The sequence below is a fragment of the Quercus lobata genome, chromosome 8 (assembly GCF_001633185.2).
Source record: "Quercus lobata isolate SW786 chromosome 8, ValleyOak3.0 Primary Assembly, whole genome shotgun sequence".
In the NCBI taxonomy this organism is placed as follows: Eukaryota; Viridiplantae; Streptophyta; class Magnoliopsida; order Fagales; family Fagaceae; genus Quercus; species Quercus lobata.
The window spans coordinates 33,626,738-33,639,169 of record NC_044911.1 but is presented as its reverse complement, the minus strand read 5'-3'; the positions used below and the strand labels follow the sequence as shown (position 1 = coordinate 33,639,169).

The following is a 12,432-nucleotide window of genomic DNA, read 5'->3' as shown; positions in this document are numbered from 1 at the left end:
TCTTTATACACTATATTTTCAATGTATCCTTGTTCTTATTTGTCATTGTTCTTTATTAAAATCTTTGGTCCTTCGTGCAATTGGCCGTGGCTGAACACTGGACTTGGCAAGTCCTTGATTTTTGTTGATTGTCATAGCATAACAAATTGTCTTCTTAATCTTAAAAAAATATTAATTGTGATAAGTTTTTTTTAACTATATTAAGCTTGTTTAATGATTGATTTTCAAATCATAACCATATAAGTTGGATAAAATTTAAAGAAACTAGATTAAACAAAAGACAAAATACACAAAACTTATTCAATTTGATGGGAAAAAAAAAATAAGAGTAAACAAATATAGACCTGTAAGGTTGTAGGTAGAAGAACAAAATTTGATGGAAATCAAAATTCATCCACACTCATCAATTAAGTTTGGATATAGCTATTTCTTTTGTATATGTTTGTAGCAATGATCAACAACATAACAGAGCAATTAAACCACTTTCCGTAACCAATAAAAAAAATCATCAGACTTCCATATACCAAATAGGACCCACGTATTTTTTTGTAAACATACAAAGATTCAAATAATTTTAACTACATAGAAAATTAATCATCATTCTAAAAATTCTCTATGTCAAATTTTCTCACTTTAAATCTAGATTTGTAATACATGCAATAACTCTAAAATTGAAATTACATCCATCAATTTGGATTTAAAATTGCTTGTGAATTCTTAAAATTCGCACCTTAAATGTTCAATCTTGAACGTAACTTTTAATGCATCTACAATACAAAAGAAGTATCACTATCTTACCAACGAATGTGATTCTTGGTTATCCAAAAAAAAGATAAAAAAAAGAATATGATTCTTGCTTTCTCCAAATTGGCTAGAACAAAAGAAATAAGATATATAGAAAAGAGTTTATAAGATATACACCACTAAAATTACAACGTAAACTGATTACAAAAATGAGCTGATTTTTAAATTTTTCTGCAATTATTATATATATATATATATATATATGATTCCTCTCCTCGTGTAGGAGCTCTCCCTCTCGCCTAGCGAGTTCTTTCTCCCTGGGGCTTAGTCCTGGGGTTTTCTTCCTTCTCTTTTAACAGTTTCTTCCCTGCTACTTTTCCTTTTCTCACGTACTCCATGGCGGAAGATGTTATAAACAGTATGGTCAATATGAAATTAACGTCCGAGGAGGAAGAAGAGATTCAAATTTCAGACGAGGATAGACCAGTGGAGATTGATAGTTGTGTGTTAAGCTTGATAGGGAAATTTTTGACGTGCAAACCCTATAATCGAAAGGCAGCAAAAAACACGTTACGAAAAGCATGGGGACTAGACAAAGGACTGCAGATTTCAGAGGTGGGCTCTAACCTCTTTCAATTCAAATTCCAATCTGACTTTGAACTTGAACGGATCCTGAGGGGAGGGCCGTGGACTTTCAACAACCAACTCTTGATGCTTACTCGGTGGAAAACAGGAATGAGTGCTAATAATGTAGTTCTAGAGCATGCCTCATTGTGGGTGCAAATATGGGGAGTGCCGTTTGATATGATGTCTCCCACGGTGGCGACGGAGATCGGAAAAAGGATGGGAGTGGTGGAGGATGTGGAACGACGAAAACGGGCAGATGATCTGAACTTATTCCTACGGGTAAAAGTTGGTTTACCTATCTCCAAACCTATCCGTAGAGGTGGATTCTTGATGGGCTCGGATGGGAAAAGACATTGGGTAGATTACAAGTACGAAAGGCTACCATTTTTCTGCCATTTCTGTGGAATTCTTGGGCATGATATACGTCACTGCCCACCTCACTTTGAAGCTTCAAAAAAGACAACGTCTGTTGAATATCAATATGGGGACTGGCTGCGTGTGGTGAGTGCTCGGAATAAATCTCCACCACGTCGGCAAACTGAGCCTTTACCAAAGGAGGCACCGTTGGGCAAGGAGGATAATCCAGCAGAGATGGTCAGTGAGGTGCACACAGCAGGGCCGGCGGCGGCTAGGGCAGCAACAGCCAAGGATGGTCTTTATGATCATTATGGCAAAGGCGGACAAGACGGGTCTGTTACAAAAATTCAGGCGCAAATCACGGAAGGCAATTATTCGGAGGCTACATTTGTGGAAAGTCACGTGCCAGGGATGGATTCAGTTTTTAAACCAAATGAGGAATCAAAGAATGGGCCGGCTTTAGACAAAAACGAATTGGGCCAGGCTGAGTCACATACGGAGAGCACAAAAAGGACATGGACAAGAATTAATAGGATGAATTTTGGGCCTTCAGATGAGCCTTTGATCACCAATAGAATTAAGTTGGGCAAGAGACCGTTGGGAGATGCTCTGGAGGAGAAGTGCGAAACAGAGACTATACAGCAGAACCAAAAACGTGCCAAAGTGAAGTTTGTCGATGGTATGGATGATTATATATCGGCAGAGGTGGAGGATCACCCTTGCCGGAAGCCATGAAAATACTAAGCTGGAACTGCCAAGGGCTTGGGAACCCTTGGACAGTTCGAAATCTTCGCAAAATTGTGAAGGAACAAGGTCCCTCAATCTGTTTTCTTATGGAAACCAAGTTAGACAGAGAAGGCATCAATTTTTGGTGCAAGGAACTACCGTACAAAAACAAGTTTGTTGTAAAGAAGCTGGGCCTGGGTGGGGGGCTGGCTATGATGTGGAAGGACGATGTGGTTTTGGATGTTTCCAAGTATTCCGATAATCAAATATCAGCATGGGTGACTGAAAGTGACGGTTTTAGATGGGTTTTAACGGGCTTCTATGGCTGGCCAGAAACACAGGAACGTTATAAGTCTTGGGCTCTCCTTTCCCATATATGCTCCCTTGTGGATGGTGCTTGGATGTGCATTGGTGACTTCAACGAGATGTTAAGTTCGACGGAGAAGCTAAGTCACAGACCAACTCCACCAAGACAACTGGATGCTTTTCGTGAAGCTTTGGAGATTTGCAATCTGGTTGATCTAGGTTTCATTGGTTATAAATTTACTTGGAACAATAGACGTCCTGGAGATGCAAACACCAAGGAACGGCTGGACAGAGCAGTAGCTAATGAGGTATGGAGGTCTAAATTTCCTGGGGCCAGGGTAACTCATATTATTTCATATGCCTCGGATCATCTACCTTTGATTCTTCAAAACCATGTATCACCAAGGAGTATTTACAAGGGCAGGCGCAGCTTTAAATTTGAAGAATCCTGGCTGCTGTGGGAAGATTGTGAGACGGTAATCCGGGAAGCTTGGGAAATCAGTTATGGATGTGAGTCGGCATTGGAAACAGCCAGGAAAAAAATTAGTGGATGTGCTTCCGAGTTAATGGCTTGGGGTGCCACAAAAATACAGCCTGGTACAGCTGAGATCAAGAGTTTGCAAAAAAGGATAGAGGTGTTAAACTGTGCTACACCGACACAACAAAACAGAGAGGAGTTTATAAAAGCCAGCAAGGAGTTGGATGAATGGCTTAGGAGGCAGGAAATTTATTGGGCCCAGAGGTCACGAGTTAATTGGATTAAGCATGGCGACAAAAATACAAAATTTTTCCACTTAAAGGCATCCCAGAGAAGACAAAGAAATCTTATCCAAGGAATTATGGACTCACAGGGTAAATGGTTGGAAGAGTTGGAAGATGTAGCAGAAGTGGCTGTGCAATATTTCACTGATTTGTTCTCAGCAGGTCCTTGTGCCCGAATTGATGAATGTCTTGAAGCTATACCACAAAAGGTGACATTTGACATGCAACAAGCTCTTTCCAGTGATTTTACTGAAGACGAAATAAAAGTAGCTTTGTTCCAGATGGGACCCACCAAGGTGCCCGGCCCAGACGGTATGAATGCTCTTTTTTATCAGAAATTTTGGCACATTGTTGGTGATACTATTGTCTCTGCTGCTCTTGATTTTCTTAACTCTGGTCAAATGTTACCTGCAATGAATCATACTCATATTGTTCTCATTCCAAAAGTCAAAAATCCAGTCAAAATGTCTGACTTTAGACCTATTAGATTGTGTAATGTAATGTATAAAATCATTGCTAAAGTCCTAGCTAACAGGTTAAAACAGATTCTGCCCCATATTATAGCCCCTACTCAGAGTGCCTTTGTACCAGGAAGACTGATTACAGATAATGTCCTGGTGGCTTATGAAGCCCTACACACGATGCATGGTCGGAAAATTGGCAAAACAGGGTCTTTGGCTTTGAAGCTGGATGTTAGCAAAGCCTATGATAGAGTCGAGTGGAATTTTTTGAAGCAGATTATGCTTAAATTGGGTTTTCCTGGAGGTTGGGTGGATAGGGTGATGAGCTGTGTGACCTCTACTTCCTTTTCCATTTTGATAAATGGTAAACCTTTTGGTATGATTAATCCTACTAGAGGTCTCCGACAAGGAGACCCTCTGTCACCTTATCTTTTTCTTTTATGTGCAAAAGGTTTCACATCTCTCTTGCAAAAAGCAGAGCTGGAAGGAAGAATCCATGGAGTGTCTATCTGTAGGAGAGCCCCAAAAATCTCCCACCTTTTGTTTGCAGATGATTCACTTTTGTTTTGCCAAGCAACAGAAGGAGAGACACTGGAAACATTGGATGTGCTAAAACTTTATGCAGAAGCATCTGGGCAATGTCTTAATATGGAAAAGTCCTCAGTCTTTTTCAGCAGAAATACTCCATCTCAAAAGAGGGAGTCGATAAAGGTGATGTTGGGGGTGAATGAAGTGGATAGGTTTGAGTCCTATCTGGGCTTGCCAACTTTGGTGGGAAGAAGGAAATACCACACTTTTTCGTTCCTTAAAGATAGGGTGTGGAAAAAGCTCCAAGGGTGGAAGGGAAAAAATTTATCTAGAGCGGGGAAGGAAATCTTGATTAAGGCAGTGGCCCAATCGATCCCTACCTATACTATGGGATTTTTCAATTACCGGTAAAGTTGTGTGAAGAACTCCAATCAATGTGTGCTAGGTATTGGTGGGGACAAATTGGAAATGAGAGGAAGATTCACTAGCTAAGCTGGGACAAACTGACTAGACCAAAAATAGAAGGGGGCATGGGTTTTAAGGACCTTCGACAATTTAATCTAGCAATGCTGGCAAAACAAGGCTGGAGACTAATGCAAGACCAAGAGACGCTGGTTTTTAAGTGTCTAAAAGCTCGGTATTTTCCTAGGTGTCGTTTTCTAGAGGCCTCTGACTCACCTAATAGTTCTTACACATGGAAGAGCATCATGGCAGCCAAACCGATTTTACAAAAGGGGTCATGTTGGAGGGTTGGTAATGGAGAGACTATTCGGATTCTTGAAGATGCTTGGCTGCCAAACTCTCCCACAAATAAAGTATTACATCCGGTACAGAACATTGAGGAAGGGATGGTGGTGGCTGAGATCATTGATCCGGTTACTAGGTGGTGGGACAGAGATTTAATATCGAGAAGCTTTCATCGAGTAGAAGCTGATGCCATTTTGCGTGTGCCTCTAAGCTATAGATATACTCCGGACACACTACTGTGGCTGGCTGAAAAATCTGGTGAGTATTCGGTAAGGACGGGATACAAAGTAGCGCAAAGATTGCAAAAGGAACAGAACTGGACTGAGTGCTCCATGGGGGTGGTGGGAGGTAGAGTGTGGAAAGTATTGTGGAAGCTGAAGGTGCCAAACAAAGTTAAAGTTTTTGGTTGGAGAGCTTGCAATAATATTTTGCCAACTCGGGTGAATTTGACACGGAAGAGGATTATTGAAGACAATAGATGTGAAGCTTGCAGACCGAGGCAGAAACTGAAGTCCATGCATTGTGGAATTGTAGAGCTGCATAAGATATATGGGCGGGTAGTTCAGCACGTTTGCAAAAGTGCTGTGGTGATCAAGCAGACATGTTTCAGTTATTGGAAGACTTAATCACTAGATTGTCTATGGAAGAGATTGAGATGTTTCTTGTCCAAGCTTGGATTATATGGCATCAACGCAACCTATTGATACAAGGGAAGCAAGTACAGGCACCAGAAGTGTTGAATAAAAGAGCGGCAGATTATCTGGAGGAGTTTCGGCAAGCTCGAACCAGATTATCCATACACGAAGCTACACAGTACCCGTGTTCATGGAGACCTCCACCTTCATCTCGGTTTAAGCTGAACTTTGACGCTGCAATTTTCAAGGAAGATGATACCACTGGAATAGGGGCCATTATCCGCAATGAAAGTGGGGAAGTGATGGTTTCTCTTTCAGCCAAAGGGCCGCCGGTGACATGTAGCGAGGAAGCTGAGCTTCTCGCTTGCCGTCGCGCCGTTGAGTTTGCTATAGAGTGTGGATTCTCGGAGTTGGTGGTTGAAGGTGATAACTAGCTGGTCATGACTGCACTGAAGTTGGAAAAGAACTCATCATCTCGGGTTGGCCACATCTTTCAGGATGTGTTTTGTCTGTTAAAGAGCCTTCGTTGGTCACAGGTTCAATTTGTTCGAAGAACTGCAAATACAGCAGCCCATGCATTAGCTCGGCATGCAAAAAATGTATCTAATGAGATTATTTGGATGGAGGACTCCCCTCCACCAGCAGTTCAGGCTTTCTATGTGGATTCCACTTTCACTTAATGATATATAAGGCAGAATGTCTCTTCAAAAAAAATATATATATATATATATATATATATATTATACAGACAGACCCAGGTGGGGCCCAAGGGGGCTTGGGCACCCCAAGTCATTTTTTTTTAGAAGTTATTATATATTTAATTTTTGTAGTCAGGTCCCCCTTCCAAAACCTTAAGCCCCCTTCTCCTCAATAAGCCTAGCTAGCCTCACCTAAATAACAACTATCCAACCCAAAAACAATAAAAATATTCACAATAGTGATTGTATTTTAGCAACAAAAAAAAAAAAAAAAAAAAAAAAAAAAAAAACTATTTTACCACCAAAGAACCAAAAAATCATGTGTTATTGGAGAAGTTAAAGCTAAACTTTTTGCAATTATAGTATATTGGTATAAATATCAATTGACTGTAGCAAGTTGTTAAAAATAAAATATAATATTTTATTAAGATTATATCTCTTTCTTCAATTAAAAAACTCCAATTCTCTTTCTTCATTTATTATTTTAATGAGTTGTTTATAATATTTTAAATGAAGTGAAAAAAAAAATAGAACATTTAATATTGAGTGTATTGTGAAATGAGGTGGTAAAATAGATAAAGTAGCTTTTTGATGTGCTAAAAGCTAAAATTTTTAGTATCACCACTTTGAATGCTCTAACTTAAAAAAAAAAAAAAAAATTGTTTTTGTTTTTGTTTTTATTGGTAAATAATTGCATCTTAATGTATATAGAAACAACACAAAATATAATTTTTTTTAATACTATATGGATGTCTATTTGGAATTTTTTTTCTTTATACTTCAACCCACGCTAGCTTAAAACCCTGAGTTCGTTCCTCTGTGTGTGTGTGTGTGTATATATATCCCTCTTCGCTGTCACTCCCTCTCCATTCCTTCTCTCATCTATTTCAACACTTTTTTAGGGTGTTTTAACATCTAGCGTCTGCTCTTGATGATTACTTTTTATCATCAGATCAAGATACTAATTAATTTTTAGTATCAGCGAAGATTAAACCCTAAATCTCTTATTTGACAATAAGGGACTTTACCTAGCACCTAATATGCCATATTTACAACAAATTTTCTCTCACCTATTTTGACACCTAGTGTGCCACTTTTACTTTTTTTTTTTTTTTTTTCTTTCTTTTCTTTATTTTCAGTCATGAACAAACCAACAAAAATACACAAAAGTTGGGTAACAAATGTGGTACCATGGGAGTTTAATTCAATTTCTCTCCTCTCTCATCTATCACGTCATTCTCTCTTCTCTCTCTTGGCATATTTGGTGGTGTGATGCTACTTTTTCTAAGCAAGTCGACTACCTTGGTACCGAATTTCACCTTTCTCCTCTTTCATTAAAAAAAAAAAAAAAAAAAAAAAAAAAAAAAAAAAAAAAAAAAAAAAACCTTTGAACAATACTACTTATACGCCTGTAAACTCTAATTTGGCCAATATTTAGCCAAAACACTCTAAAAGGTAATGGTGAAATGGTAATAAAATTAAAAATTCTTCAAAAAAAAAAAAAAAATCCAAAGTTAAGATTAAAAGTGAACATTTTAATTTTTAAAAGGAGTCCTAAAAAAAGTAAAATCTAATGCTGTTGCAGATTGCAATAGAGACATCTCAGTAGTCAATAGTGGGACCCAAGCGTGCAAAGTACGCACGGTATCATATGCTTGCTCAAATGTAGTGTAGTGTGTGCGTACTCTTGAGTCCTTGACTCCAACGTTCTACACGTGAACTCCCATCACCACCGTCCATTCCTCTCTCCCGTAATATAGACCGTTAAAAACTCTCACACAAAATTTTGAAAAAATAAGGAAAAAGAAAAAGAAAACCGAGTTGAGTGGAGTGGCTCAGAGACTTTGTCTGTAGCTTGTAGTTATAAAAAGTCTTTCCGACCCACAAACATACATACATATCTCTTATCTCTCTCTCTCTCTCTCTCTCTCTCTCTCGTCTCTAGCTCTTCAAAATCACCGTCCTCTTCTATCTGGTATCTTCTTCTTCTTTCTATTAGATTGTTTTCTGTTCCTTAATCAAGTTTTTATTTTTATAGCCTGCCTTATTTGATTTTATGTTCTGTATATATTTACACACGTCTCTGTGTTTGTTATGTTTACTTATCATGTTCCATAATTCTTTACTTTTATTTTATTTTTTCATTTTAGTGCATGGTATTGATTTTTATAAATCCCATGTCATTCCTGGTTTCTTTTGGATAAAAGGTATTCTGTACTGGGTTTTTTTTTATTATTTATATTTTTTATTTTGTTTTTGCTTTTGCTTTTCTCCTAATGATGCTTTTTAAGTTTGAAACTTTTATGTTGGGTTTGCGTCACAGGCAGGATTAGGAATCTGTGAGTATTTAAAAAAGAAGAAGAGTATTTTTGTTTCTTGGGATATTTTATATGTGATTATATATTGATTGTGGTTTCTTAATTAGTTTAAGTAGTGTTTTTGTGTTTGATGCGATGGTTGATTGTCTAGTTGGTTATGTCAAATAAGTATAGAGGACAACCAGGGTTTAATTTTTGTATTTTTTTTATTTTGATAAGACAACCAGGGTTGAATATTGGATCATTTTTTGTTTGTTATAGGAGTTTGTTGAATAATTGATAAATTTAGTAGAAGAGCGAAAGAAAATTTGCGGATGGTTTTATTTTTTCTATATTACTGTTTAGGTAAATTTTGGTATTTTGATTATTGATGTATTCTAAACTAGATTCTGGTTCAGTTTTTTTGTCACTGTAGGGTCATACTTATACTTGTGGGGCAAATAATTTACAATTTAGCTATCAATTACAGGGTTGCCTCTTTATTTTTTTATTTTTTCTGGAGATTGAATTGGTTTATTTTGTGTGTGTGTGTGTGTTTTTACAAATCCATGTCTAAGAATAGAGCAATCCAGTCTAGAAAAAATGAAATAAGAGCCTCTATTGAAAGTTCAGAAGTGATTTTATACTATTAATTATGGTGATGGGATCTTTTTTTTTGGGACCACCCCAATCTAAATGAGGGATTTGTGCTATAAAATTTTATGAATAAAAGTTTATGGTAATAATTTCTTAGGATAAACAAAGAATGCCGTAAGGTTTGGCCATTTTTTAGCAGTTGACTATTGACTCTAAAAAGGTTTGGTTTTAGGTTGAAGAAACGTGAAATGTTAACTTTTTAAAACTACATAGAATATTGGAGGAGTGGATCATATTAAAAATTATTTTTGGAAAATATCTGTTTTTTTTTTTTTTAAAACCCCAAGTACTTGTGAAACATGTCTAAATGTGTCTGTTCCCATTATTTGTGAAAAAAAAGAAAAAGAGAAAAGGGGTTGGTGGGGGGTGGGAGTCTTTTTAAGCATAGAGCATGTGGATTTGAGTTGGGTAGGTGAAATGAAAGCAGTTTTTTGGATCCTATTCTTATCAGCTAGATTGAAAATTAAAAAAAGGGAGTTGTCTAAGATGGCTAAGGTGGTCAGCATTCTTGGTATACAATGCTGGGCAGTCAGGGTTCGGTGATTGTAGCTGAACCAAAAAAAGATGGCATGAATGAGTAAAAAGAGATGAAAGGGTACTATAAGAAATGAGTGACTGCATTCATGAAAATATTGTCAAGCAATGAAATGAAGACAAGATAAGAAAGCTGGATGATATGAGTTGGTATGTAAAATGATGAATACTAATTGCAATAGTAAGGATAGGTTTGTTCTAAACTATAGTCTTTAGTACAGCAGGTTCAGGAAGGAATGGGCAAGGCTTGGGAAAAATGATGGCCCAGACTTTTATTTAGGATTTGACCTTTTATGAAATTGGATGAAGAAAATGGAAATGTGTGCAGCTGTTTTCAAATAGTTTAGAAGGTTATGTGAATGGGGCTAATTTAGGGATTTATGTAAATTGTCTTGTTTATATTATAGTAACAAAATGATGTGGGGGGAAAAACTTGATTTTGGTAAAATGTTATATCTGTTGTTCTCTAGACCCCAATTTAAATTTGAAGTGTACTTTGTTCAGTTATAATGATACCCCTGGTGGCTTCTTGTGTTGTTTGAAGGCTTGTTTTTCCTTCTTTATATACTTAACATAAACATTGATAACTGCTTAATTAAAAAAAAAGAAGCAGCAGAGAATGGTATTTTTTATTTTTTATTATTAATGAGTAACACGCCCATCCAGTGGGTCTTCAATCGATGACCTCGTCATCCACCTTGTACTTACAAGCATATTATGATATTGTTATTAATGTATCTTTTAAATGTGTCATTCTGGACAGATGGCATTCATGTCAAATCTAGATTTTGATCAATTGAGTTTTTTCTACCGTCTATTTCAGTTTTCAGCAGTTCTGATCATAAACAAAGGATTTTTTTGGTTACTTTTCTAATTCCAACAGCCAAGTTTCATGTCTGAACTCGACGCTCAGATTCCCACTGCTTTTGGTGGGTTTTCTTTTCCCTTATGAATACGTTAATTGATTTGATAAATCCGAAGCCAAGGATATATGTCTCTTGACCCTGGATATAATCTGAGTGGTTGTTCTGTAACTGGGCAGATCCCTTTGCTGAGGCAAATGCTGAGGACTCAAGTGCTGGGACAAAAGAGTATGTTCATGTGCGTGTACAGCAGCGTAATGGGAGGAAAAGCTTGACTACTGTGCAAGGGTTGAAGAAGGAATACAGCTATAACAAGATACTAAAGGACCTTAAGAAAGAGTTCTGCTGTAATGGTACTGTTGTCCAGGATCCAGAGCTAGGCCAGGTTTGTTTCTATCCCACTGGCGACATGGGAATTTGCTTTTTTCTTTTTATATATATTTTTTGCCATGTTCTTTACCATCAATGAAAAGTACATGTAACAGAAAATTTAGGAAATTTCCAATGGGCTCTTAGTTCAACTGGCATCTCCTTCCCTTATAAGTTCTAGGGGAAGGATGAAGTTGCAGGTTAAAAAAAATAAAAAATAAAAAAAAGAAAATTTTGAATAGCTTTAAAGTAGACTATTTGTACACCTTACTGTTCATGTGATGCACTGCAGAATTGTTGTTCTTTACATATTTTGTTAATAGCAGCATTTCCTTAAGTAGCTTTGTTTTATTTTTCTTAGAATTGAACAAAATTTTAACATCATCGTTCCATGCATGCAGGTTATACAACTTCAGGGAGATCAGAGGAAGAATGTTTCCACCTTCCTTGTGCAGGTTTAATATTGTCACTGTTGTTTTCTTTAAGTTGTGTCTTATATATTGGTGGTTCATGTAAATATTCCTTTTATGTTTCTTCTTTTCAGGCTGGCATTGTGAAGAAGGAACATATCAAGATTCATGGTTTTTGAATAGCTGCAGCCTGCAGGTCAATCTCCATATGTGGTTTACATTATTCTCATCACGCAATAGTGGATAGTTTATGATCTGAATCTTGGACTGTAGCCATAATACATGTGACTTATATGTAAGTCCATTTTCTGTGTCAATTTGGTAGTTCTGTTACTTACTGTGTTATGTGGGAGGGTCATTATGGATTGTACCAAAGCCTTTATCCATATCTTAATCCATAATACTAATTTCCTGTTTTCTATAGATGATTGTGCATTGATTGGATGTATTTAAATTTCTAATTGATTTAATTGTCACTTAACTACATGCATTAATCAATTGTCACTTAATTAGGTATTGCCACATTCAGCTATGATAAATTGATAATAGAGCAGAGAAATTCACAGAAAAGACCTAGGGTTATTCAAACAAGGGATGAACACCATACTTATGCTTCCAAGTACGTTTTTTTGTGGAGCAAAGGTTCTTAAATCTTAACAAGCAGTATCAAGACTGTCAAAATTCACAAGTCTCACCTACCATTTTTGTTTA

General features: G+C 36.9%; 2 protein-coding genes across 3 annotated transcripts; both read left to right on the top strand.

Moving 5' to 3' along the window:
• Positions 1 to 1,140: 1,140 nt before the first annotated feature.
• Positions 1,141 to 2,463, top strand: LOC115956765. Its single transcript, XM_031075062.1, has one exon. The coding sequence runs from the start codon at positions 1,141 to 1,143 to the stop codon at positions 2,461 to 2,463; it is 1,323 nt and encodes a 440-aa protein (XP_030930922.1).
• A 5,946-nt stretch (positions 2,464 to 8,409) lies between these two features.
• Positions 8,410 to 12,144, top strand: LOC115957683 (protein translation factor SUI1 homolog 1-like). Of its 2 annotated transcripts, none has more exons than XM_031075990.1 (5): positions 8,410 to 8,566; positions 10,903 to 11,008; positions 11,122 to 11,327; positions 11,713 to 11,766; positions 11,856 to 12,144. In XM_031075990.1, exons 2-5 carry the CDS (start codon positions 10,972 to 10,974, stop codon positions 11,898 to 11,900), a joined length of 342 nt encoding a protein of 113 aa, XP_030931850.1. In that variant the 5' UTR covers positions 8,410 to 8,566; positions 10,903 to 10,971; the 3' UTR covers positions 11,901 to 12,144. The 2 variants fall into 2 exon arrangements, with proteins under 2 accessions (XP_030931850.1, XP_030931851.1); XM_031075991.1 differs by having other exon boundaries at positions 8,489 to 8,566; positions 10,963 to 11,008.
• Positions 12,145 to 12,432: the final 288 nt, after the last annotated feature.